Here is a 27154-nt window from a genome sequence, read left to right as displayed (position 1 = left end):
AAGCGGATTAGAATTAAAAGAGAGGAGAGGTGGCCGCCAGGCTTAGACCAGGACGCTTGTGCATGATGATTCAGCTGCATAGGGTTTTGCATTGCTCTCTGCATAAATGTACTGTACTTGACTCCATAAACATCTATGCGGCAGGACTACTGTATGACTGCATTACATCGAAACTATCTCTTATTTATCGAGTGTACAGAACGAATGTACACATGCCTATCTTGGAGCCGTCGCATCGAGATAGTAAAGCAAAGACGGCCTCCTCATATCGACTTGGATTTGTTGGTGGCCTTAGCTGAGCACTCCAGCATCAGTCCATGGCAGTCGTCACAATTCACACAGAGGACTCAACGCGCTCCAGACTCTCCGGACATACGCACTTGTCTACGAATTTGAAACCATTCAATGTGCCGAATCCCGAGAATGCTACTGCCTGTACAGCAGGAACTCTGCCCTACGGATGGAGACGTCTGCACTGCAATCCAATGGCACAACGTGCTGCCCCGCTCTCTTCTGCGGCGCCAATGACATCCAAAGAATCTGTAGGCATCAGCCAGCCCTGGCGAACGCCCCGTTGATCCCGATCTCCAACGGTGAGAAATCTCGGGGCTTCCTTTCTTCTTCTTAACCTTAACCTTGTCTTGTCTTCAGTTGTGGTGATACCTCTGCTGTCTCTTGGTTTGGTTTTGTTGTGCACTGTGTAGCAGTCCAGCCGAGGCATCTCCGCACTGTAAGCAGCACCTGAGCCTCAACGATATATGGATTGATTAGATCATCGCCAATACCTATACCAGCACCGCATACCTATAGTATCAGACGAATTGATGTACTACCACCACCCGCCACCCCCTGGCCCTCCCCCGCCTCCTCGCCCGTCGAGTTGGAACGGCCAGCACTGGGGGCCTCCGCCGCAATCATACAGGTACGCACCGTCATCAAATTCCTTGAATATCTCACTGATCATACCACAGTCCCCAATATGCACCCCCCGCATACCCCCCGCCAAACCACCACTACTCTCAATCTCAGCCGCAATATCAGTACCCCCCACCAACATCAAGCTACTCGCCAACGCCCTACTCGCCCCGAGACCCCCGATACAGCTCCCCAGCCCACTCCCCCTACGGCACCCCGCCGCTCCCTCCCCGCCCACCATCCGAGTCCTCCAGTTTCCGCTCATACCCAGGTCCGCCACCCCTCAAAACCCAAAGTCCCAAACACCCTTACTAACCCCTCCCCCCCAGCCTCCCCATCCCCCTGGGGCCCGGGCGCAAACAACAACCCGCCTCGCCCCCCAAGCGGCACGCAGCCCTTCGGGCACGGCGCGCCGTCGTCCTACCGCTTCCAGTACAGCGCCTGCACAGGGCGCCGGCGCGCGCTCCTCATCGGGATCAACTACTTCGGGCAGCCGAACCAGCTGCAGGGGTGCATCAACGACGTGACGAACGTGAGCACGTTCCTGGCGGAGCGGCACGGGTATCGACGCGAGGACATGGTGATTCTCACGGACGACCAGAAGAATCCGAAGAGTGTGCCGACGAAGGCGAACATCTTGCGCGCGATGCAGTGGCTTGTTAGCGGGGCGGTGGCGAATGATAGTTTGTTTATTCATTTCTCGGGTGTGTTTCTTTCTTCTAGGCTAGGTTGAGAGGATGAGGGTGATGAGGCTAACGGGTCTAGGGCATGGCGGGCGCACGCCGGATCTGGATGGGGATGAGGATGATGGTGAGTTGGGCTCTCTGCTATTCTGCTGGGTTTCATATGGTGTTGACGGTGCAGGCTTCGACGATGTCATATACCCCGTGGACTACCGGGTCGCCGGGCATATTGTTGACGACGAGATGCACGATATCATGTCCGTCGCTTTTCTCCTCTACAATTACAACATCTAACACCTGTAACAGGATCCGACCACTCCAACCGGGTGTACGCCTCACAGCCATCTTCGACTCCTGCCACTCCGGCACAGCGCTTGACCTTCCCTACGTCTACTCAACCCAGGTCTGCCCAGGTGCCTAACCCACCGTTAAGCAGCACTAACATGACCACGGACAGGGCATCCTGAAAGAACCCAATCTTGCCAAAGAAGCCGCATCCGACCTATTTTCCGCAATAACCTCCTACGGCCGCGGCGACCTCAGCGGCGTCGCGCAAACAGCGATCGGGTTCTTCAAAAAGGCCGCGATAGGCGATTCCGCACGGCGCCGGACAGTGCGCACGAAGACATCGCCAGCGGATGTGGTGATGTTTTCGGGGTCAAAGGATACGCAGACTTCGTACGGTCATCTCCATATCTATGTCCTTGCGGGAAATGACGGCTAATGTAGACAATGTAGAGCCGACACGTTCCAGGACGGCGAAGCGCGCGGGGCCCTAAGCTGGGCGTTCATCAAGGTGCTGCAGCGGTACCCGCAGCTGAGCTATGTGCAGCTGCTGAATCTGATCCGGGCGGAGCTGGAGGGCAAGTATACGCAGAAGCCGCAGCTGAGTTGTAGTCATCCGTTAGGTGGGTTTCTCTTGTTGCTTTTTGGCACGATGAGGCTGGAGCGGTCGACTAACGGGTCTGGTCCCATAGATACCAATTTGTTGTTCGTGATGTGAGGGTAATAGGACGCGCGTGCTGAGCGTGGCTTCGAGTGTTGGTTAGACTTGGATTTGGGCTTGAAGCCGCGTCGACCGAGGCTCTGCAAGTATTGGCTCATTCGGTCCGGATTATTCGAGAATACGTATGTGCCATTGCGCGGCCAACGGGCATGATCCATGGCCACCCCATAAGCCTCATCCCAGTCGATGAGATCGAGGCTCAAGACTTTGCTGTCGGAAAGGCCGATGCAGGACGAAGATGGGTACAACTGTCAGCTTCACTGCGGTTTTTCTGCCGAGGGGCGAAATCATTTTTATACCTGGTGTCAGATTAGCACGCCCCGGTACATCTTATTTTGGTCCTGTCGCATAGCCATCCATCCATCCATAGAAATGATTTTATCTCCAAGGCCAATTGCCTTTCTTCCCGTCGATTTCCCCGTGCAAGAATGATTCGTCCACGAGTCCTTCTAGAATAACACAAACAATCCATGGAACACCGTTTGAGAAACCTGGGAACGCCGGATCTGACTCGGAAATCTCGCCCCGGCCTGGCAGACGGGCTCGGCCATCGCAGTCGAACCCGTGGGCGAACTGGCTGGAACCACGGACCGTGGACGTCGCACAGCAGCGACCCAGGGCCCATGCACAAACCATCAATATTGCCAACAAGACAGCGGATAAGCCGATCCTTGCGTTTTGTCCATTGCAGCTCGCACTACTTCGTGGAGGTAACGGCTCCGAGTAGTGCAAATTGCAATGTTTACCTAGTTGTGACGTCAGGTAGAAAAGGAGGCGCCGTTGATCGGTCGATCATAACTTCTCTTGACTCGTGGCGGATGGAGAATACGGGGTTCTCCAAAGGGTTCAAGGTTCATACGAACTTACGAAGTAATCTCATTCTCAGGGCGTTCAAAAACAGGGACGAAATGGACCGAGCTGTAGCAGCAGCAACACAGCACGGTGTCCATGAGGTGGCACTATTGCCGTCACATCATGCGATCTGGAGTGTTAGTGAGCCAGGCACCTGCAGTGGTACTCGGTGAGGTGAAGCCGACCCGAAGAACCAGACTGGTTTAGATTTTAGAATGGGCGAAAAGCACGTAGGACGGCCAGCGCATCTCTGCAATACTGTAATGCGGAGAGACCGAGAGGGCAGAGAACTGGTGAGTTAACCCTCCGATATAGGACAGGCTGATCAGCCGTACAGGCCGCAGGCGCGATTATGTACCCCGTATCCCCGTCGCAGCATAAACCTGGAGTACGGAGTATACAGTATACTCCGTCGCAAGTTTCACTGTAGACTGTCACTGTCAGCGTCTCAGTCGGCCTCCGGATTCGGAACGTGTAAGCGATGCGCCGACGGCTGGCCTCAGCGCGAATCTCAGACATTCCTGGGCAAAGAGGCCAATAAGGGGCCGCTGCTGGGCACGCACTGGTTTCTTACTCCGTAGATTCCGGAAAGCCGAGCGAGATGAGACGATTGCGAGGAAAATGACGGGAGATGAGCTCTGGGTGGGGGGTCAGGGAGTCGTGGGCGTTTATAAATATAGGCAGCAGGCCGCTGGTGCTTCTCCACAGTCTAAATCTCTGCTGGGACGCCACGCTCGCTGGCAGTGGCCCTTGGCAGTGCTTTTCTTTTTTTGGATCGGACAGGGGTAGGTACAGAATGCGTGAAGATGCTGTTTGCTGTCTTCAAAAGCGTCATAATAATGGAATGTAGAAGAATGGAAGAATGCTGACACCGGTCGCTGCTCAGGCTCAGGCTCAGGCTCAGTGTCAGTGCTGCCGTTGGCGACTCCGCCGGTTCCGCTGTGGTTCCACGCTCGCACTCGTCGAGTATACGCCGGGACATACGTATGCCGTGCGTTAGCTACCCTCTTAACTCGACTACGTTTGATGTTTATACGGGCAGATGGTCGGCCGATGCTCAGCCGCGTCATTTTCATGGTGGCATTGCTCTTGCGATGCGAGTCAGACTCAGACACTGCCAGACACCGTTGAGGACCGCTGAGACAGTGTCTTCCAACTTGGCATGAGGCAAATTCTGCATCGGGAGACACACTGTAGACTAGGCTGTAGCAGCTCCGATGGCTGGCCAGAGTAGGATCTGTAGACTCAAGAGGCAAGAGACATCATCTGTACGAGCAGATCATCTGTACTCCGTATTCCATGCAAGGCGAACCGAGATCCCTCACGCAGGCCCGCCAGTGAGGACTGCGCACTGGGGACGGACTGGCTGGATGGAATCGCAAGTTCCACACCCTCCCCTTGGTCCTGTTTTCCTTTCTTTTCCCTCGTCCAATGCTATAATTAATTTGTATCCCCCGGCGATCCCCTGCTGCTGCTCTGCCACTTTCCGTCAGTGCTGCGCGTTGACCTTCATACTCCTGCACATACACTCTCTACGCTCTACGAGTCTACATATAATCACCATAGACATACACATACATACATACATGCCGTTATAGCAACAACCAGCAGAGAACCTTGGAAAATGCTCCCCTCAGCCGAGTCCAACTCCAGCCAGTCCTCCTTCGACAGTCCCATCAGCCAATTCCCTCCGCAGCAACATGCCTGGTACCCAGTGCCCGTCCCCCGACGCAGAGAGCTCCCCAAGTTCCCACGCTTCTACTCAACGCCCCTAAACCAAGACCACCCGGACTCAACACCCCTGCAAATCTACGGCCTCGAAGAGCGCGAGCCCTCCATCGCCGAACGCCCCCGCCGCTTCCTCCGCTTCTCCCGCGCCCTCGACGACATCAAAGAAGACTTCATCTCCCAGCCCAACCCCCGCAACACCGCCGAGGCCATCCGCGCCCGCCGCCAGTCCACCTTCTCCTCCTTCTTCTTCGACAACAACTCAAACCCGACCCTAAGCCTCAGCAGCAGCAGCGCCGGCCCAGCCTCCGCGTCCGCAAGCGTCTTCCACTCCTCGGGCGCTAGCGTCGCCTCCGGCTCAATCAGCCCGGATAGCGACGGTGCTAGCTCTGCCCGCCCGTTTCCCCCGCCGCCGCCAATCCCCGAGGACGAGACCGACTTGACACGCCGCCCGACGCTGGGGAGACGCTTGAGCCGCCGCCTCTCGCGCCTGAGCTTTTCGCAGCGGAGGGCCAGCTACCGCGCTGGGGGCGCCAGTATCTCCCAGCCGAATCTCATCGGGAGCAGTGCCCAGATCTAGCCGGAGCTGGAGGCCAGCTTAACTCCAACTCCAGACCTGACCTGACTCCCTGAGCCTGACTTATGCAGGGGTGCTGACTCCCCTGCATCGGGCATCCAGATTGACTGACGGACTCAAGCAAACAACAATACGTCGACAAAACCAGGCGGCCAATTTCCATTATTGTGATATACTCTACCAACATGAAACTGACATGTCATGCCTTGTCCACTCTACTTTCGACACAACCAACCACTCACCGATAATCAGCAGCGCACGCCCGCCACCATAATACCTATCCATCCCTCTCGAGTCGGGCATCCATTCTCGTCCGCTCCTTGCGCTCCCTACTCTCACCATTCCATATCTTCCGTCATCAAAAGCACTGCGCATTTCTCGTCCTCACTCCTGTCCTTGCTCCGGCCATTCCATTATCTCTTACCTCGCGATTTAGCTGCATCTCTGGCGTTGGCATTTCCGGCTTATTGGCTTTTTTCCTTTCCATTTTCAGGACCTACCAGCTCATTCTCCCTCACCAAGGTCCCCCCTCCTCCCTTCCTTTTTCCTTTTTCCATATCTTCTCTATATTGTTATTCATCTGTCACGCATCATACCTACATAATGGCTGATTTGATTTGGGTTTGATCTGAGTGGATTCGTATCATTGTACATACACAACATCCATCCGACTTCACAATGCACATTGCGTCGGTGGACCTTTTTCTTTTCTGCTATTTGCCTGCTTTGTTTTCATGTACAGCTGGGTTAGGTTCATACTAGACGTTTTTTGCGTTCGGTCACCTGCAATGAGATTGAATTTTCCAGGGTTTGATGTCGATGATGACCATGGTTCGCCTCGAACGTTGCTCCGTGTTTTCCCGGTACTTCCCACCGTCTTATCATGATTCATGAGGGTCTCCGGCAGAGTCCGCCCGCGATCAATCGTTGCCTCGCTGATATCCAAAACCTCTCTGCTTGCGTTCAGGCTCGACGGTCATTAGTACCATACTTTTTACTTTGCATGCGGAAATGGGCAGAGATGCGTAAGGCGCCATGATGATTGGGATCATCTTAAAGAGATACTCGATGCCCTCGGCTCGGCGAACAATCCATCATGGAACGTCTTTGTTCATGCTGCAGGCCCAAACATCTTTGAGACGGACTAGCATTGAAGAGAGGATTTTCTTCAGGTTTTGTTATGCTCTGTCTTTGTTAGTCTATCTATAGACGAGCTCTAATGGTAGGTAGATCTACACACAGAAACTACTTCGCACAAAGTCAGTTTCAATCTAAAAGGCACCTGTTACTCTGTGCTGAATTGAAAACTATAACCTCAGGTGCACTGGTTACCATATATGGCGTAGGGTCTTCAGGCGAAATTTGGTGTATATTAGAATAGAGTAGGACAAGATAGGACCTCAGAGATATAGGTGTATCAAGAGCTTTATGGCGACTCTGTTCTTTGATGAACGCGCCTGTTCCCTGCCGTGTCTAGGTGCTTGAATCCTGTAGACTAGATAGCTTCGAGATGCCCGAGACAAAAAGCGATGACGCCAGAGAGATAATAATAGCCGGCTGGAAAACGAAAACGAAAACGAAATGGCAAATATAGGTATAATGAGACGTTTCTATCGTGAAAACTCCGGACTCCCTTCCCCGGATTGAAGAGATCGACATGGCCAGTGAGCCAGCCGGCCCATTCAAACCCCGCACAGTAAAACATGCACGGGGTCAATGTAGCCTTGCAGAGTGTACCCGTATGGAGTAGGTAAAGCCGACCTCCTTCTGGAAAATTGAACCCGATCCAATCCGCTCCAGCCAGACCAGCTGTAGATTCTGATACGGACGGCGTTTATAACGAAACCCCCTCGAGGTCCCTCGTCACGATGGCTACCTGCGCTCGTTTCGCAGCCTCGGCGACTAGGCTAAAGTCTCGCAGGAAGGGTGCTGTCGCCGTGGGACCGCCATTGCCGCTTATTTGATGTGGATAGTGCGTCGGATGTGACTGTGACTGCGCCTGCGCCGTCTGCGTGGTGCCTTGAGCGGCTGCGAATTGTTGCGGCTGGCTACTTGCCGGTTGCGGCTGGCTCTGAGTTTGCATCTGGTTTTGGGTTGCGGTAGGGGTGCCGAGGGTATTCGACGTCGAGGGCTGGGGATTCGAGGAAAATGCGAGGGTTGTAACGGTTGTGTTGTTCATGGTGTAGGTGCGTAGGCTGGGATGTGAGGGTTGAAGCCGGGGTCGTCTGGAGGTGATCGTAGGTAAGGGTTCGTGGAAATCGGGTGGTTGAGGAGGCTGGCCTGGAGACGGAGGTGCGGGACGAGGAGGGAGTCGTGGAGGTGACGGAGATGACTGCTCAGTGCTGACTCGGAGACGAAGTTGAAGTGAGGCGTGGGATACAAAGCAGCGAAGAAAGAGAAAAGAGAGGGTGGGTTGATCAAAGGCTCGATACGAGTAATGGGATCCACGTGGGGCGCAGGCCGGGTATACCGCGGTATGACGTTCGGCACCCTGGCCAATTTTCTCCGAGTCCAGTGGTCAGTCAATCTAATGCGATGATGATGATAAGATGCCACTATGGGGTCGAGAGTTTGTGCAAACCCGGGAACTAGCAGAGGTAGAGTGAGTTGCCGCGGCGTTGATGCAAGATTAGGGGTTTGGCTCGTGAGATTCCAAACGCTGCACTGATCGACGGGCTGATTTTCCTCCAATCCAATCCGGTGCTGCCCCAGCGTTCGTGCTCAGCTGCAGTTGATACTTGAGGCGCTCAAAGTCCGGTTCAAGAGCAAGACTCGGAATATTGTCAATTCCAGACTTCACTAATCCATGATCAATCAGCCGCTTTGAATCGCCGGGCAGGTTCCGATGTTTCGGAGCCCATTCGACCGGCGCTATCAGCCTTGATGTTCTGTTCAGTGCATTGAATCCACCCAATCCAACTTACTCGATAACCCACGACCCGTGCGAGGCTGAAGGGCAACGGCCATACGACAATTATTCGCTGACGTAAATCCACAATGGCTAGGAAGAACTCTCTAAGCGACGGGATTACGGAGTATTCGGCTCTTCCGCGCTTTCTGAAACGGACAAATTTCGGCCGTGACTCTGGGATCTGGGGAAGTGCACGTGATTTCATGATTTCGTATGAGGTGAAGGGTTCAAGAGTATCTTACCACTAGCCTACAGGGACGTAATCAAAGCCTCCACAAAGCTGCTAACTTCAAATAACTTGAAAGTACAAACATCAAGAAACAAGGTTCCTCTGGTGGGATTTACCCGCAAGCTCTACAGTTTTCTCTCATAGACTATAGAGGAACTTGTGACAGAGCTTGTAAGCTACATACAACCATCCACCCCACCACGTTGTAGCCTAGCCAGTGTAGCTTTTTATATGTTGCGATTGCTGCGCATACGGAGTCTATATCCTGGACCCACCTAGATATGGCTGATGAACGAGGGGCAGCCCCACTACGCGATGAGAATTCCTTGGACTTTGATCAATTCAATTGCATCGCCATATCTTGCTTGCAACTTTCTTCACGTTGGCCATCTGCGATACTTAGCTTGGCAATCACTTATTTGACCAAGCAGCTACACAATGGCAGACGATTTCGACACAGGGGACATGTTCCAGGACCCCGAGGGCTACTATCCGCCGGAGAAGGAGCCTTCGTTCGCAGAGCACAAGATGCTCTCGGGCCAGGTTGTCCGCGTGCGCCTGGTCGGCAGCCACCCTCTATATGTACCTATCACCCTTCAGCATCATGGTTTCGCGCGCTAACATCTCTATGGAGGGAAACATGCTCTGGAACGCCGGCCGCATAAGCTCAGAATACATCGAGACACACGCGCCCACACTCATCGCCGGAAAGGACGTCCTCGAGATCGGCGCCGCAGCTGGCGTGCCCAGCATTGTCAGCGCGATCATGGGCGCCCGCACCACCGTGATGACCGATTACCCCGATCCCGACCTCGTCGATAACATGCGCCAGAACGCCGAAGCCTCGGTGTCGATGATACCCACCAACCCGCCTTCCTCGCTTCATGTCACGGGCTACAAATGGGGGAGCGATGTTGAGCCGCTCAAGGCGTATATACCGGAAGATACGAGGGCGAGGGGGTTTGATGTGCTGATCATGGCGGATGTCGTGTATAGCCATCGCGAACACGGGAATCTGGTGAAGACGATGCAGGAGACGCTGAAGCGGGACAAGGACGCTGTTGCGTTGGTCATCTTCACACCCTATGAGCCGTGGCTCTTGCCGCAGACGGAGAGGTTCTTTCCTCTTGCCGAGCAGGGTGGTTTTACGGTAACAAAGGTGTTTGAGAAGTTGACGGAGAAGGTCTTGTTTGAGGATGATCCTGGGGTATGTGCTGCATGAGATCTCAAGAAAGATAATGCTGACAGGTTTTAGGACGAGAGGCTGCGAAGAACAGTCTTTGGTTACGAGCTACGATGGAAGGATGACCAGCTATGATAGACGTGATACCATATAGACTTGAATTGGGAGCTGGATAGACATCGCCAGAAAGATTGTTGATCCTCACTATCACTATCCGACTGTAACCTCTACACTTGCCGACGGGCCATCAGCCCTGGACAAACATAAGCCGCCACAGGATACGTTCAATATCTCAATGTCTGAGCAGCGGGTATAGGGATGACTATTATAAAACAAAAAAACTAGTCTCGCGGTCAGGGTCGAAAGAATCAGTATAGCAGCTAAAGGCGGTCAACACCAAACCCCCGCTCTCCCCGCGCCCGCGCAAAAATCACAGCAAAATACCATTGACCCCTCATCCCAATACATCATCGCCCACCATGCCAGTGCGTTTGATTCAATTCATACTTATTATTTTCAGAATGCTGATAGATTCTCGTTACACAGCTTATAATCCTAACCGGCTACCCCTGCTCGGGCCTAACCCATCGCGCACACCAACTCGCGAAAGGCCTGGAAGAAACGCAATCACAACTCTTCGCGAACGGGACAATCCCGCCCTCGAAATCAAAATACAAGATACACGTCGTATCGACGCACGACAATGTCAATTATCCGCGGACGGTATACGACACCGCGCGCACGGAGAAGGAGGCGCGCGGTCTTGCTTACACAAGGGCTAAACGCATGCTGGGAAGAGACAGCTTCGTGATTTTGGATGGGATGAACTATATCAAGGGGTATCGCTATCAGCTCTGGTGTGAGTCGAAAGCGCTGGGAACGACATGTTGCGTTGTATGTTCTCCTGCATTACCGGTTTCCTTACAATGGGGGATGATAGCTCATGATTGCTTGCTGGGTAGGTCCACGTTGGAACGCCAATTGATCAGTGTGTCGCGAACAACGAAGCGCGGATACAGAGGAAGAACGAAATGTCATCACAACCAACCGGCTCTACGAATGAGAACGAGAACCCGGCATCGGAATCGAACCCTTCCCCCGAACCCACGACCTCTCCTAAAACCATCGAAGAAAGCGACCCCTACCCGCCCGACCTCCTCAACAACCTCATCTTCCGCTACGAAGAACCCTCCATGCACAGCCGCTGGGATAAACCCCTCTTCACAGTCCCCTGGTCCGACGCGGAACCCCCAATCGCCGATATCTGGACCGCACTGACCGGCGTCGCGCACCCCGAAACCCTCGAGAAAGAAGATTCGGTCTCCGACCTCACAGCATCTCTCACCTCAACAACCATCTCCCCCTCCTCCGCCGCTAGCACAACGACCGCACGCACATCCCGAGGCGGCTTCTCGACCCGACCGCGCGCCGTGATAAAACCGCACCAGGCCACCGTCGCGCCCGCCGCAAGCGACTCCTCGGCGCTATATAACATGGAAAAGCGAACGTCGGCAATCGTCCAGGCAATCCGCTCTTTCACGCTCGCGAATCCCTCCGCGAAAGCGACGCTTGCGTCGTCCAAACAACAGCAACAACGCTCCTCCGCCGACGACGAAGACTTCAGCAGACAGGAAGAAGGAATCCGGATCCCCGTCCCGGAATCAACAACGCCCGTCTTCATACCCTCCCATATCGCCTCGGCCAGCGTAACAGATGATCTTGGTGCCGCGGGCGGAATCCTCGCGCTCCCGCGACTCCAACGATTGCGCAGGCAGTGGATTACGCTGAACAGGGCTTATATCGGGGCGCCGCATGCGGCGGGGAAGGGCGGGGGTGGATTGAAGGAGGCGGATATCGGGGATGCGTTTGTGAGGTTCCTGAATGCGGATTTTGGGGATGAGGTTGAGGAGCGCTAGGAGTCTAGTTTGGTTCTAGATGGATGGATAGATTAGGCGTTGACCTTGAACGACTGTAGCGGATCGTTTGGATCTTAGAAAAACGCATTCAAATTCAGAATCTGAAGAAGAGGAGCTTCTATTCATTTTATTCCATTGATGATAATGATAATCCGAAATAGGTACGGTAGAAGATGGCAAGTCCATCGAGTAAGTACACAAAAGCCGACACAGCCTAGAGGTGGAGGGCAGATCAACTGCATGCACCACCAAGTGCATCGCACAAAGATAGGAGAAACCCCCCCAAAAAAAGTCGAAATATTCACACAAAGTCTAACACGCGTATTGATAGAAGCTATAAAATCCCGAAATGAGTTCCTTCAATTCCGTCCTGTTTTGTCTGGTTGGTCGTTGTTGTTGTTGCTGTCGGTCGCGGACGCTCTCTGTCGTATACAAATCAATCAAATCCAAAAGAAATCAAACTCAAGCGAGCTCTTTTTTTGATGACTCTTTTGTTTTGTCTTTCCCTTGACGGGTAGCGGTGGCGAAAAGCAAAGAGAGAAAAACAAAAATCCACCCGAAGCTGGAAGAAAAACAAAATACAAATGTGATACAAAAAATCAAGCGCATGCGGAACATGGCGATGGCGCGGGGAAAAGGAGAAGAAAGAACAGAAGAAGAAGAAGAAGAAGAAGCGCGGGGCGCTAGAGCCCTGCTGGGGTTGCGGACTTCCACCTGCGATGAGGTCGGTTGTGGCCTGCCTTGGATAGCGGTCATGGCCAATTTAGTCCATTTGGGTGTCTACCGGTCGGGTGAGCATGGTATGCTTCCTATACGACCTGGGTCATGAAAATCCCTTGGAAATAGACACGGGTTGCAAATTCCGGGCAATGTGAAAAGAAATTCGTGGGCTGTTCCGTTCAGCATTCATGATGGGAGGCGCGGTGCTCCCGTAGCTGGTATTAGAAACGCTCCCATGCTCCATGGAAGAAGCAGTCCCGACGGGCGATCCTTGAGAAGGAAGAAGATGTTTTCAAAAGGGGCTGCAAGCTACAGTAATCATCTTGCGCTGCCTTTGCTGATTCAAGCGGGGATTCCATTCGCGATCTGGGCAACGGCCTGGCTGGCTTGGGCCTGGCGGTAGGTGATTCCAAGGGTAATGAGTTCTTGGAGACTGGCATTAACCTTGTCATGCATGGCGGAGTCCTGGGGGGTGATGCTGCCGAGCTGCTCAAGCAGGCGGCGGTGGCAGTTGAAGTAGTTCCGCTCAGCGGCCTGGATGTTCTGGCCGTGGTGGACGGTGGTCTGCTGGAGGGCCTTCAAGGGGTTGGTCTGGGACTGGGTGGAGCGAGTGCGCTTCATAGTCTGAGCACCGCTGACACCAGTGACTCTGCGCTTGCGTCCGGCAGTTTCCTTCTTCTTGGGCTGAGTAGTAGTGGGAGAAGCATCCGGAGAGCTGGGGCGCTCAGACGAGGCGTAGTCATGGACTCGCCTCATGTGGTCAAAGAGGTTCCAGCGGCGGGGGAAGCCGTATCCGGGAATGGATCGATCACATCCTTCAAAAAGGCAAAGATGGGGGTTGTCTCCGTGGCCGTGGAGGCCATGGGCTTCGCGCTCATGACGGAACAGGCATGCATTGGAAGAGAAATGGAGTTGGGCATCCATGCAGGTTGGGACACGGCAGCGGTAGGGCTTCAGGTGGGAATCCAAGTATTTGCTGTTTTGGTCAGTCTAGTTCCAGCTGTCTTGGGTTGTGTGGAACTCACTGGTAAGCACACTTCTGAGTGGTAGCTTGGTGGTTGCAAGCCTTGTCTCCAGTGGCAAATGGGCAGTAGTACTTTCCATCGGCGTGGGGGGGGAGAGAGTAGAATGGGTGGTCACGCGGGTTGCGCGACTCACTGCCATCCTTTGACCTTGGTCTGAGTGGCTCCTTGACGGGAAGGGGTGGGAAAAACTCGGCATCCTGCTTAACCTGTGGCTGGGATGGGGACAACTGCAATGCTGGCCTACGCGCACTTTTTGACGGGCGGATAGTCCTGCTGCAGGTCAGACGATTGCTCGGGTAGTCATTGCTGCCGAAGTCAACTAACCTGTTGGGATCCTGTTCGTTGAGAGGTGGTGTCAGAGGGAAGATAGGGTCTCCTAGGTTGATTCCATGGGCTCCAACGGGGGTTGTTGTGATGTCTTTCAGCATGGCATCCTCGTGGGACATGAAAGCAGGGTATCCAGAGTGGGGGCACGAGGATGTAACGGCGAGGTCATTGCTCGCTTCCGTCAGTGGAGGAGAAACAGGCATGTTGAAAACATTGCCAGAGTAATGGTCCATGGATCCCTGGTTATATCGGTTGTCCGAGACAACGGTATTCCAGGCATCTCCGGCAGGAGAGCCGTGGTCGGGAGTGCAAGACGGGTGAGTGCCATTCTGGGCGTTGACATCATTTTCAAACGCAGAGAAATCAAAAAGGGAATTGTAAGGGTTGAAGTCCTGCTTGGAAAAATCTGGCTCGCCAACATCAGGAAGACCATGGAATTCGGAACCGGCCGAGTACATGATGTCGCTGGCGCCCACTCCGGAGTGGAGGAGAGCATGTTGTGATAATGAGAAAGAAAGCATCTGAACTGCGGGAGAATCAGGCTTGCTTGACGCAATGGAGTTGCTGTCAAGAGAATCCACATCATTCATCGACCACGGCTTGTCGCTGTGGGCTGTACTTGAACACAAGGAGAAGCTATCCTGGTTCAAAAGTTCATCATCCTGGGGTCTTGAGGCCATGTGTCCTGGGATATGCCTTGATTGGGAGTGGTCCATGTGAAGCATTGCTTGAGACAGAGAAAGGTGCTCTGGGTCGGTCTTGATGGTTGAGGCCATTGTGAGTTTGTGATCCAGCAGTGTGCTGGAGAAATGCAGTGACTAAAAGGAAGGTCGAGTCAGTAAATCTACATCTAAGAGTTGAAAACGTCAAGACAAAAGAAATCATGCGTCCAAGGAGCCTCCGAGATCCGAGTAAGGTTCCTGAATCAATGTTAGTTCACCTTCCAAAGGGCTTAAGCGCAAGGACACGAACCATTAGGGTGAAGTCACTAAGTGATCCTCGGTCGTCAGGTCAGATCGTCAAGGGGCGCAACAAGCTGGTCCATACGGGGCGAAATCATCCGGAGTCCTGGTTAAAGTCGACGGGAAGAAGAACAGATACAAGTCTGCATGCTGTCAGGGGATCCGAGGTCATGTCGAGTTACTCCTGCGAGTTGAAGGTCATTCCAAGGCTGAAACTGTCTCCTTACAGCTGAAAGTCCAACGGATTACGGTTCATTGTCTGGGTCAACCGGAGTGCAACAACATTAGATGCACGGTGAAGAATCCTTTTGTCGATGTCAGTGGTCAAGATACCACGTCAAGCAATCTCAGTAGTTTGAAATCCACGAAAAGGAGACATCTGGGTCATATTTTGGGCTTTTCAAGGTCCATGCAGGGTTCCAACTCCGGTCGGAGTCTAGTCCAGGCAATCATGTCAGGTCATCATCAAGTCATAGACCATGAGGCAGTCAGCGGTTCATCCAAGGCAAGGCAATGTCCAGTCCCCCACTCCAGGCTTGAAGTGGCAGGCGATAAAAATTCCAGAGGTAGAAAGAGACGGTCCTAAGTGTCGAAGCGAGTGTGCCAACATAAAACAACACTCGTAGTGTCCAGTCTCGCAGCGGCTGCCGCAGACATAGTGGTCATGGCCATGATTGTCATCATTATTCTAGGTAACCGCGAAGCGGCACCGTGAATTCCAGCAAGGGCAAAGGAGAGAAGTTCAAGAGATCCGCGGGATTGTTGCTAAGAGTTGTCGATACTGGTCCAGGAGTGATCCATTGGCAAGCGGCGCGCATGTTGCAAAGAAAAAAAAGCAGAAAACGATGGGAGTAAGAAATGATCGAGGGGACTACCTGTTATCTGTCGAACCGCTCAGACGAGAAGCCTGGGAGTAGAGAAATAGAAGAAACAGAAACAAAATCCTATCCAGGGCACGGATTGGAATCCAATGGGAATATGTCCGAGGCTTATGTGTATCCAGAAGATAGAGATCCACGGGCGAGACTGCTGAGAGAGAAGAAAACAAGACGGGAGTCCTTCAGAGCAGAGCAAGTGGAAGAAGATTTGACTGTGACAAATCTGTGCAGGATAGAGGGAGTGTGATGAGGAGGGTGTCAAGTGGTATTGATGAATCAATCAAGTCCTTGGAAGGCGGCAGCAAGGCACGGTGAGGTAAGAAGAGTCGATCAGATCCTGGTTGAGAAGGGAGTTGAGAGGAAAAGGAACAGTCGAGAAAGGAGGGGAGTTGGGCAGCCTTATAGCGGCAGAGGGCATGGGATGACGGAGGGGCAGGCACAGTGGGGGCAGCCTCACTTTGCTCACGTTCAGCGTCTTGCGGGCTTGACGTGGCCCCGAGAGCCAGAAGGAAGTCGAACGACTGGTTCAGAGGGAACGGCTCGTCCCGATTCAGTTTCCTTGGACGAGGGAGCGGTGAAGCGGCCATGCCCCTATTGGCGTGTGGTGATGCACTCGCAGCGCAAATGAGGCTAGCATGAAACTATGGATCATGGCCGGATCAGCCCTGAGCCAGTCAGCTCGCCCCGCTGGCCCTGTGATAACCGCCCGCTATTGACCTCCTTCATCCTCTGGCCCAGAGGCCATCCACGTCGACGCGCGGAACAAGGGACTGCAGGCTGGGATCTCACGGTCGAGATGTCACCGTGTCAGGGAGGCAGACCCCGCGCTGCAAGTCCATCGAGCAGCAAACCGGCAGATGTCAAGGCGCGCAAAAAAGTACGCCGCGGGAGCTGAATCCTGATGCATCGATTGATCGGTTTGATTAACTTACGAGTCCTGACTCCTGGGGGCCGCTCAAGAGAAGCACGGACAGGTTGGGCAGCAATGCGCCCGGAACGTTCACTAATTTGGAAGATTTCGGAGATTTCGACTCAGGAACCAAGATAAAATTCTTCATTTTCTACCACTGACAACTATCTGACAGACCTAGAGTTGCGTTCATTCGTCAGCTCATGGAACAAGCATCAAGCGAGCAGGGAAACAATGACGAAAGAGCAGTATCAGATAGATATGGTGATGGTACTGTTGTCGTTCATGAATTTTCAGGTGAACTATGCTTTATGGGTATGGTGCTCATCATAATAATGGAAACGGGGCCAGCGGCAATTTGCCAGCCTCACTTGGAAGTAGAATCAGGGTTTGCTTTGCTTACCTTGAGGAAAAGGAGATAATTGATCGCAAAAAGGAGGCTCGAGCAGCTGTCGGCTTTCATTCATCCGACTTCCAGCCTCGTTGAACAACAAAGCGTGGCGACACCGGCGTCAAGACAAGACCAATCGCTAGCTAGAGACCTTCAGCCTCGAGATATCGTCTCGTGAGTTGGCTTCAGTCTTCAGCTTGCGTTGAGTCTCATCATCAACGTTTGACGGTGAGGAAAGTTATCCGCCGTCGAAAAGCGGATTTTGTGGACGAAAAAGTGGAAGCGAGTCACGTGCACGACCGGGCCAGATGAAGGTGTGGCTGCAGTGTGGCTAGAGCCTCTAGCACCAGCCTCGAAAATGCACATCCGCGTTGTTGAGGTCAGGTAGCCGGCGGTATCCTATTAGCCAGCTTCTCGAGTTTGGTCAGAGGGGAGCCTAAAGACGAACTAAAGGCGTCGCCTGATGAGAGGTCCGGATACTGGAGACCTGCATCGAAATCTGTGATCTGCCCTGACTGTTCTCTTCCGCAGCCGTCCGCATCTACATCCGGCTCCTCGAATACGATGGGTTGCCCGTATATTATTCTCACGGGGGACGGCTGACTCTCCCCAGTCTGGTTCGTCCAGAGATTGTTCCGTTCTTGAGCCTGTGTCACTGAACGCCCGGCAGCCTGGTTGCCTCTGAGTTGCTGTAGGCCACGATGCGTTTGTGGTAGCCAACCAAATCGTGGAATGCTTGATTGTGGTGCTGGAGATCGCACTAGGTCTTCCATGCTCCGCTGGAATTGAATGCCAATTCGAGGTCTTGTCTGTGAAGACGAACCTAAAGAAGGAATCACGCAATTTTGAGGACTTCCTGCATGCCCTAACTGGCCATGCCAAAGCTGTGTAGTTGGCCTCTCCACCACCGGGGAGGAAACCACGAATTTCCCTTGGCTATCAGCGATTGCTTGTTCGTCGATTGTGAAGCGTCTCCGAACAGGTGACTCCGGTTGAGGAATAATCAGACTGCTCTCGTTGGATTGCCGCGGGTCCAGTACGCGTTCCTCTGGAACCCAGTCCATCGAGCCTGATAAATTTCTATGCAGGATCCCTTGGCCATCGGGTTGGCGGCCAGTCATTAAAGGGATCTCGGTTAGGTAGTCCAGCTGATGATCATTCGACAGCATTGACAGCCTGCTCGCACTTCTCGTGCTTCTGGATCTGCTGTTTCCATTCCGAGGTATGTTCTCTACATTCAATCTTAAATTCAGACCAGGTGAATCCCTATCCAGCAACATGGACTGCGAAGAAATGGCGCTAGGATGACTGTCTTGGTTCACCGCGGCATCCTGTTGACTTGGCATGGCATCTCGTTCACCTAAACGACGTCCATCAATCCTTATCTCCAAATTCTCCGGAACGTCCGCTTGAGCTCCAACGAAAGCTTCTCCGCGAGGTCTCGGCGGCACCGCGATCGACGTATTCAGTCTTTCATGATCATCCTTCGTAAGTCGTCGCCGTTTCCCAAACCTCTCAAGATCTTCCTGCGGCGTGAAAGCCACTTGGACCGGCCGCGCCGCACCCACCGCACCCCAGTCCGCTGTTTCGAGCAGTTGACGCTTGATCCGCTCCAAACGATCTGGTGGCTTGGAGTCGGTGCCATTATTGGATGTTGGTTGAGATGGTAAAGGGAGATTCTCGGTTGTTTTATTCCTGCTCTGTGAGTGAACCAGTCAGATTGCTGTATCTTGCAGGCGGGTAGGTAGGCTTTCTAACGTCCAATCCTGGAATAGCTGTAGTACCGTTATCATCCAACCCACTCTTCTCATCCCCACCTCGGTGCCTGATAATATTATTGAAGAGACTGATCTGATGAGGCCCGCGGTCTTTGCTGGCAGCGCTCGTCTTTCCAAATGTCTGTTTGCGGGATTTGGCATTGATCTCGGAGTGGCGGCGAAGTCGCCCTCCTGTCCAATTCATGGCGATATGTGAGTTACACTTCTGTTTGTGGGTCGGACTCGTGTTTCTGAGGAATTGCTGTTGCAGCGTGGTGGATGGCTAGTGACGGAGAGGGGAATTGCTTCGTCATGTGATGGGTTAACAAGGTCGAGGAAGGCCTCATCTAGTACCAATCGAGTTTGATTGGGCAAAGCTTCCAACGGTTATAGCAGAGCAACCTATAACTACTCTTTAATCTTGGTACTTACCTTGTCTCTATAAGGGTGAGCTTCGGTAGCCAATCCATCATATCTCCAGAGTTGAAAGCATAAACTAAGCTCTATAACAGTTTCAAGTATGCAAAACAAGCGGTTCCGGCCGCGGCGCCGTAGGCGCTATTAGCGGCCCTTATCTTCCTAATTATTGGCCGCAAGTAAAACTTAAAATAAATAAAATAATAAAAAACTATAAATTAAAAAAATATTTGCTATATAAATACATGTATAAAAAAATAAAAAAATATTATAAATATTTATTAAAAGGTAGCTAAACTACCCATGGGCCTTAGGGTTTAGTAAAATAAAAATATTTAATAAATATTTAGCTATATATTTATTAACCTAGGTTAATTAATTTATTTTACTTATAAAAAATATATATTATACTTAAATATTTATACTAAGTAGTTATAGGCCGCGGGAGCTACTTTTAAATAAGATTATAAAATTAAAAATTTAATTTTATAATTGTCAGGGCCAACATTGATCCGGGTCACGCCATCAAGCAATGCCTGAGGCACCCAGGTCACGCCACCGCGAAGTGTTAACATCACCCGTGTGGGATGCCTTAGGCACCTATTTAACTTAATAAACCTTACTATTATAAATTACTATACAAGACTTAATATAATATTAAATTTAATATAATATTAGGTTTAACATGGTGTTAGTTTTAACTAGGGACCTTAGCTTGGGGACCTTAGGTTTTAGGTATTATTTAAATAATAAAATAAAGGCGCGCCTTGTACTAAATTACCTTAATAGTTAAAAAAATAATTATAAGGGGCGTAAATATAAAAATATTTAAATATTATTTACTTTTTAAATAAAAATAATTTAAAAAATTATTTAAAGGCCTTAGGCCTTTAGGTAAAAGCTATATAAAAAAATTAAAGGTTATAATATATTTAGTTTTTTAAGTAATTTTTTTAGTTAAATTTATTAAGGTTTTAAATATTTTATTTTTATTAGTTAAAAATACTTTACTAAGCTTTATTATTATTAATAAAAAATATTTAGGTACTAGGGCGCCCTTATAATTAAAATTACTTTTTTTATTAATTTTTAAATATTATTAATATAGTATTTTAAATTAAATTCTTAAATAAATAAAGGCGGACTAAAGCTATTTTAGTTAAGGTTTTTAAAATATAAACTTAGGTATAAAAAAGCTTAAGACTATTATTCCCACCTAAACCTATATTATTAATATATAATAACACCCTTATTATTAAGGTTAATAACTTAAATTATAAACTAAATAACTTATTTTTTTTAGTAGGTAAGGCTTAAAAAAATTTTTTATTATTTTACCTTTTTAAAAATCCTATATAGTATATTAACCCTAAATATATTATAATAAATATTATTTTAATTAAAAATACTATTTTAAAAATATTTATAGCTAGGCTATTTACTATAATATTATAGTAAAACATGCTATTAAAACTAAAGCCTAATAAAGGTAAGTAAATAGTTTAATAAACTAAAAAAAATTAATAGCTAAATAAGCCACCTTTACCCGCTAGAAATCTTAAAAAGCCATTTAACTTATTAAGCTTAAATAATAATAATAATATTATAAATAAAATACTACCTAACTAGGACCAAGCGCATAAATAACCTTAAATATTTATTAAAAATAAGGTTATTAAAATATTAGCATAATAATTATTATAAAATAAACCTAGGTTAAAAAAATTAAAGCCTTTAAATATTAAGATTTTTAATAGCAAGAACTTAATAAAACTAAAAATATTTTTTAATAATTTTAAAAATATATTTAATAAAGCCCCTATATAATATAACACTAAAATAAGTAAAGTTATTTATTTAATAAGTAAAGTTAAAAAAAATGCATAATATAAGTAGTATATAAAATAAAAAAAGCTTACTAAGCTACTTACATGGGTAATATTTAAGTAGTTTATATATTAATAAGTTAACCTAAAAAAAAATTAAGCTAGTTAAAAAATAAAGCATTTTATAAATAATTAATAAAATAGCTAACTATTAAAGGTATAATTAATAAAGTTTTAAAAAATAGTTTTTAACCCCCTCCGGGGCACTGTTAAAAAAGCTATTATTTATATTTATATATTAAATAAGCTATATTAGTAATATATAACACGCCTGTAAAATTCTTTAACTATTTTTAAAGGTGTTAATATAAAAATAACTTAATATAAGTTAATTTTAGCACGCGAAAAGTAAAAAGCGCCTAAAAATAATAATTAAAAAAAAWAATAATAAAAACCCTCCTGCTATAAAAAACAAGAATCTAGCAAAAGGTACTAATTAAAGTTAAAATAAAAGTGTTTTAGTAAATAAAAAAAATTAAAATTTATTAAAATAGCCCTTAAAAAAGCAAGGTTAAAAAAATTATTATAGCTTTAAAAATAAAACTAGTAGGTAAAAGCTAGCGCAAGCCAAGTATTAGCTCTTGCCTAAAAAAAAAATAAATAAAAAAAAAAAATTACTACTATATATATAGCGCGGAAGGGCATTTTATAAAAAATTACTTAATTAAAATAAAAGTAAATAAAAAATTAAAAACTAAATAGTAATTACCAGGCCCTAAGCTATTAACTTTAACTAGTATAAATAAACTTACCACATTTCTTATCCTAGTAGATTTATAAGTTTAAAAAAATAATTTAAATAAATAATTTAAAGCTTTATTAAATACTAGGGCTAGTGTAAATTTTTTTTTAGTTTAATTTTTAAAAAAATAAAAAATTAAAATAGCTATAAACTAGATGCTGTAACTAGTTTAATATATTAATAAAAAAATTACTTTATACTATAGCTAATTTAAGGCTAAAATATAAATTTATAATTTTATTAGTAAAATAAAAATATTTAATATAATATTTTATATTATTAATCTTATTTATAATAAGTACTAAGCCGTGCTTAAACAGCCTTAAATAATTAAAGTAAATTTAAATATTTTCCTAATTATTAATTAATAATATTAGCGGCATTATACCCCGCGCTTTTAAATTAAACTAGTAAAAAAATTTATTAAAATAATAAAAAAGGGTTTTATGCTTTTAGTTTTATATAAATTAAAAAAAATTAAAGGTATACTAGTTACAGTCCTGCCTTTTTAATATATTAAATAAAGTTAGGTCTTTTTTAAAAAAAAAGCATTTTAACTTTTAAGTAAAAAAGTATATTATAAAATCCTTTTAAAAAAAGGTAAAATACCTTTTTAAGGGCTTATTTATAGCCTTTTTTATTATAAATTATTAACCTTAAAAAAGTATTTTAACAAGATATTAGCAAGGGGATAAATATAGCTATTTTAAAGTTTAATAAAAGTGCCTATTTTTTTTACTTAAAAAGTAAACAAATCTTTGCATTTATATATTAATTATTAAGGTTTAAATATAATAACCTAAAAAAATTATTATTTATTACCTTGTATTAATAAACTTATAAACTAGTTAATAAATATATAATACTTTATTAAACTTAACCTTTATAACATGTATTACTATATTTATATAAAGTAAAAAAATAAGTAAAAAATAGCGTTCCAGACCCGGTACGGCTATTATAAATATATAGTTATACTATTTAATCTTACTAATACACCTATAATATTTTAGTTTTATATTAATATAGTAATAAGCAGGGTTCTTAATAATTTTTATATAGTTTACTTAAATAATATCCTAATCTTTTTAAAAATTAAAAAAAAGTATATTTAATATATTTAAAAAGTCCTAAAACACCTGCAAAAGTATAATTTATATATAAAGTTATTAAAGTATAGTTTTTACCAGGAAAAGGTAAAGTTTTTTAGCTTTATTATTAGCTAGGGCGGAATATTTATTAATTTAATATAAAATTAAATAGTTATTAATTAGCTAGCGCTAATATTATATTATAAATTATAAGTTTTTTTAAGGTTTATAAATTACTTTAAATAATTTAATAAAAAATATACTAGAGTAACTCGCCCTATAATATAACTTTTAAAAAAAATAATTAAAAGGCATAAAAACAGCCCCTTTTTATAGCCGGACAATATATAAAAAGCTTTTAAAAAGGTTAAATTTATTTTTACCTAGCCTTTAGTATTATAGCATTTTAACCTAGAAAAAAAAATCTTTATTATTATAAATATATTAGGTTTTATTATAACTAGCATTATTATATAATTAAATTAAAAAAAAATACCTAATAAAAAAAAATAAAATTAATAGCAGTTTATTACCTTTTACTTTTAATAGCTTTATAAACCAAAGCTAAAATATAAAATTTATAATTAAAAATTACTTATAATTATTAAGTTTTTTAAAAAATAGTAATACTACCTAAAGGGCTTTATATATTTTATACATGTTTAGTATAATTATAATAACTTATAGTACTTTTTTAAAATAAAGGTTTTAAATTAAAGATAAGCTTATTAAGTAAAATTATTAATAACCTATAATTTTAAAATTAAGTATAGGCCAGGGAGGTTTAATCTAGTAAATATATTATTAAGGCACCTAAATTATTAAGTAAAAAATAAAAAGTACTAAGTTAGTTTACTCCTAACCTTATAAAAAAAGTTAAAGTTATTTTTTAATTAAATTAATACTAAACAAGCGCTGGAGGGCCTAGCTACCCCTTTAAAAAAAAGTTAAAAAAAGTATTAACTTCCAGGGTTAATATATTTTAAGTTATAGGTTATAAAAATAACTTATAAAAAAAACCTGCTAGACTAGCTATAAAACCCTTTTAGTAAAAGCTACTTAAAGCTTAATATAAAAACGCTTATACCGGCTATATTTAGCAGTAGCTAAAAAAAATAATTTTAATTAAAATAAGGTAGGGCTTTTATTTAAAGCACTAGCATGTAAAAAATAATTTTTTTTTTATTAAAAGGCTATTTATATCCCTTTTATATTTATATTATAATATAAAATTATAAGGGTATATTATAATAATTTTTATATAAGCTATTTTAATTATAAGTATATTATTAAGCTGCTTAAGCATAAGTTTTAATAAAAAAAATTTAATAAAAAAGTGCAAGAGTATATTAAAAAATATTCCTTATATTAAAAGTTTAAAGCTTTATAATAGCTAGCCCAAGGCTAGCTTATTTTTTTACTAGTTTTAAATATATTATAAAAAAATCTTTTTATAAATTTTATTATTAACCTACCTTTATTAAAGTATAAAGGCCGCGTGTATAACATAATATTAATAATAATAAATTATTTTAGTAAGAAAGTAAAATACATTTCTATTACCTAAAAAGTTAACGCTAAAAAGCTAGCTAATAAGTTTATTAAAAAAATAATATATAATACAAGGGCGCCCAGGAGCCTAGTTACTAATTAAGGCTTATTATTTACCTTAGGTTATTAATAATTATTTTATTAAGTATTATAAATTAAAAAACACCTTAGCACTGCGTACCATTTATAGTTAAATAATTAAACTAAATAATAAAATTAAATACTTAAAATATACCTATATATTTATTATAACTTTTAATAAAATAATTAGGTTATATTTTTACTAGCTATATTATTTACCTATAATAATTTAAAGTATAATATAACTAGGTACGCACCTTAAATAGCCTCGCGCGGCTAAAAACTTATTATTTTTTTACTAAAAAATTATAGGAAAAGAATATTATATCTCTTATTAAAAAATAAACTTTATTAATTATAAAAGTTATAAAATAAATTATAAAACTATATAAATAAAACTTAAAAAAAGTAAGCCCTTTATTATAATAAAAAATATACCCCTACTAAATTTAAGGTTAGGGATAATGTTTTACTATTATTATATAATATTAAAATAATTTAGCTAAGTAAAAAACTTAACTAAAAGTTTAATAATTTCTTTAAAATTATTAAACTTATTAAAAAGTAGGTATATTAACTCCGGCTTACTAGTTATTATACTTAATTAAAAATTTATTTAGTATTTTATATGTTCTTGCTAAGGCCTTATACTAAAAAACCTAAATTTAAAAAAAATAAAAAAATACTTAATATAAAACTTATTAATAAAAAGCAAGAATAAAAAGTTAAAGCTATTTTTACTAAATAATATACTTATAAACTAAACTAGTTTTTAGTTAAATAAAAAGGCTGGCCCAGCTATAAAAACTTATAAAAGCTACTTAAAAATTTTAAGCATGTATAAAAGGCTTTAAAAAATTATTATAAATTAGCTAAAATAGTGCCGGAACGTCCCTGGTTTAAAAAAAAGTAATAATAATTTTTTACTTATTAAGTTTTTATATTACTAAAGCTAAAAAACTAGTAAAATAGTTACCTTTTTTTTATATTTTAAGAGGTTTAAAGGTTTAATAAACTACTATTATAAATAAAACACTTTTTAATAGGATCTGGACTACCTGTGGTCCTAAAAATAATATTAAACTTATATATTAAAAACCTAGGTAAAAATAGTTACCTTTTTTTTTTATTTTATATAATTTTAAGGTTTAATAAACTGTAATTTAAACAGCTTTAAATTACTAAAATTTATAAGTTATATTTATAAAAGCATATTAAAAAGGAAAAAAAGTCTTTTTTTAAAAAATAAAAAAATAAATAAAATATTAAAGTAATACCAAGCTATTAACCTAAATAGCTAGCTACGTGCTAAAGGCATGAATAAATATAAAACCTTAAAAAAAGGCATAAACAAAAACATAAAGCTTTTAAAAAGTAAAATCTAAAATTACTATAATACTAGGATTAGTTATATTAAATATATTTTTACTATATATTTTTTAATACCCTTTATTAAAAGTGGCTAAAGTCTTGCCGGCGAATAAGTAAAGCTTGTTAACAAGTATAAAAATAATATAATATAAATTATTTATTAACTAAACTTTTACTAGTACCTTATTAAAAGCCTTAGTAATATTTTTTACGCGTTTATTAAATATTTTTTATATACTTATATATTTTTTTAAGCTTTTATTAGCGGGCAAGTATTATAAAATATTAATATTATTATATATATAAATAAGAATAGGCTTGCACTTATTATTATTACTATAATATTAAATATATACTAAACCTAGACCCTAAAAAATATAATTATAATAAGGCTTATAAAGGTTTCCCTTGGGAAATACTACTAGTTTATTACTAGTAATAAAAATTTATTAATTATTTTTATTTTTTATTTTTTTACTATTATAAAAGATTGCCTTAGTATATTTAAGGTATATTTAAAAGTTATTAGCTATTTATACTAAAAGCTATTTAAAAAAAAATAAAAAAAATTTACCTTTACTAAAAGGGCGGGGCCGGCTATAATAAAAGTAAAAAAAGTTAAAATAAAAAAAATAAAACTAAAAAAAGTAATTATAAAGGGCGTGGCAGTGCTAGCATTATTATTAATATTATTATTATTATTATTTAAAATATTTTTATTTAAAACACTTAATAAGTAAAAAAAAAAATTAAAAAATATATTATTAGGCTTAAAAAGCCTATAATAATTATATATATTATTTATAAGTTAATTAATAGTAACCCGGTAAAAAATAAAAAATAGTAATAAAATAAATTACTAGTTTTAATAAGTTTTAAGTTAACATGCTTTAATACTAATATATTATTACTAAAATATTTTTAAATAGGCTATTATAAATAAAAAAATATTTATTATTAAAGTAAAGCCTTATATATAAATATAAGCTAAAAAAGGGATTATTTTTAAAATTAATAAAATAAAAAAATATTATTTATAATTAGC

At 43.5% G+C, this 27154-nt stretch overlaps 7 protein-coding genes across 7 annotated transcripts; 4 read left to right on the top strand and 3 right to left on the bottom strand.

Moving 5' to 3' along the window:
- Positions 1-824: 824 nt before the first annotated feature.
- On the top strand, positions 825-2601 carry DSM5745_09202 (caspase family protein; the record flags this gene model as incomplete). The annotated part of the gene is made up of 7 exons (XM_026751218.1): positions 825-922; positions 972-1186; positions 1245-1619; positions 1681-1855; positions 1905-2001; positions 2056-2276; positions 2337-2601. 7 exons carry the CDS (start codon positions 825-827, stop codon positions 2599-2601), a joined length of 1446 nt encoding a protein of 481 aa, XP_026600304.1.
- Positions 2602-5080: 2479 nt separating this feature from the next.
- Positions 5081-5764, top strand: DSM5745_09201 (uncharacterized protein; the record flags this gene model as incomplete). The annotated part of the gene is made up of 1 exon (XM_026751217.1): positions 5081-5764. One exon carries the CDS (start codon positions 5081-5083, stop codon positions 5762-5764), a length of 684 nt encoding a protein of 227 aa, XP_026600303.1.
- A 1831-nt stretch (positions 5765-7595) lies between these two features.
- Positions 7596-7940, bottom strand: DSM5745_09200 (uncharacterized protein; the record flags this gene model as incomplete). Its single annotated transcript, XM_026751216.1, has 1 exon — positions 7596-7940. One exon carries the CDS (start codon positions 7938-7940, stop codon positions 7596-7598), a length of 345 nt encoding a protein of 114 aa, XP_026600302.1.
- A 1399-nt stretch (positions 7941-9339) lies between these two features.
- efm7 (putative nicotinamide N-methyltransferase Nnt1) lies at positions 9340-10123 on the top strand (the record flags this gene model as incomplete). The annotated part of the gene is made up of 2 exons (XM_026751215.1): positions 9340-9453; positions 9536-10123. The coding sequence occupies 2 exons, from the start codon at positions 9340-9342 to the stop codon at positions 10121-10123; spliced, it is 702 nt and encodes a 233-aa protein (XP_026600301.1).
- A 440-nt stretch (positions 10124-10563) lies between these two features.
- DSM5745_09198 (putative RNA polymerase II Elongator complex associated protein Kti12) lies at positions 10564-12000 on the top strand (the record flags this gene model as incomplete). The annotated part of the gene is made up of 3 exons (XM_026751214.1): positions 10564-10569; positions 10631-10978; positions 11047-12000. The coding sequence occupies 3 exons, from the start codon at positions 10564-10566 to the stop codon at positions 11998-12000; spliced, it is 1308 nt and encodes a 435-aa protein (XP_026600300.1).
- A 1062-nt stretch (positions 12001-13062) lies between these two features.
- On the bottom strand, positions 13063-14848 carry DSM5745_09197 (putative C2H2 finger domain protein; the record flags this gene model as incomplete). The annotated part of the gene is made up of 3 exons (XM_026751213.1): positions 13063-13696; positions 13746-14015; positions 14070-14848. 3 exons carry the CDS (start codon positions 14846-14848, stop codon positions 13063-13065), a joined length of 1683 nt encoding a protein of 560 aa, XP_026600299.1.
- Positions 14849-17593: 2745 nt separating this feature from the next.
- Positions 17594-19175, bottom strand: DSM5745_09196 (uncharacterized protein; the record flags this gene model as incomplete). The annotated part of the gene is made up of 2 exons (XM_026751212.1): positions 17594-18913; positions 18972-19175. 2 exons carry the CDS (start codon positions 19173-19175, stop codon positions 17594-17596), a joined length of 1524 nt encoding a protein of 507 aa, XP_026600298.1.
- Positions 19176-27154: the final 7979 nt, after the last annotated feature.

The sequence above is a fragment of the Aspergillus mulundensis genome (genome assembly GCF_003369625.1).
Source record: "Aspergillus mulundensis strain DSM 5745 chromosome Unknown scaffold_11, whole genome shotgun sequence".
NCBI lineage: Eukaryota > Fungi > Ascomycota > Eurotiomycetes > Eurotiales > Aspergillaceae > Aspergillus > Aspergillus mulundensis.
The sequence above is the reverse complement of the archived record's forward strand: the minus strand, read 5'-3'. Positions and strand labels throughout refer to the sequence as shown.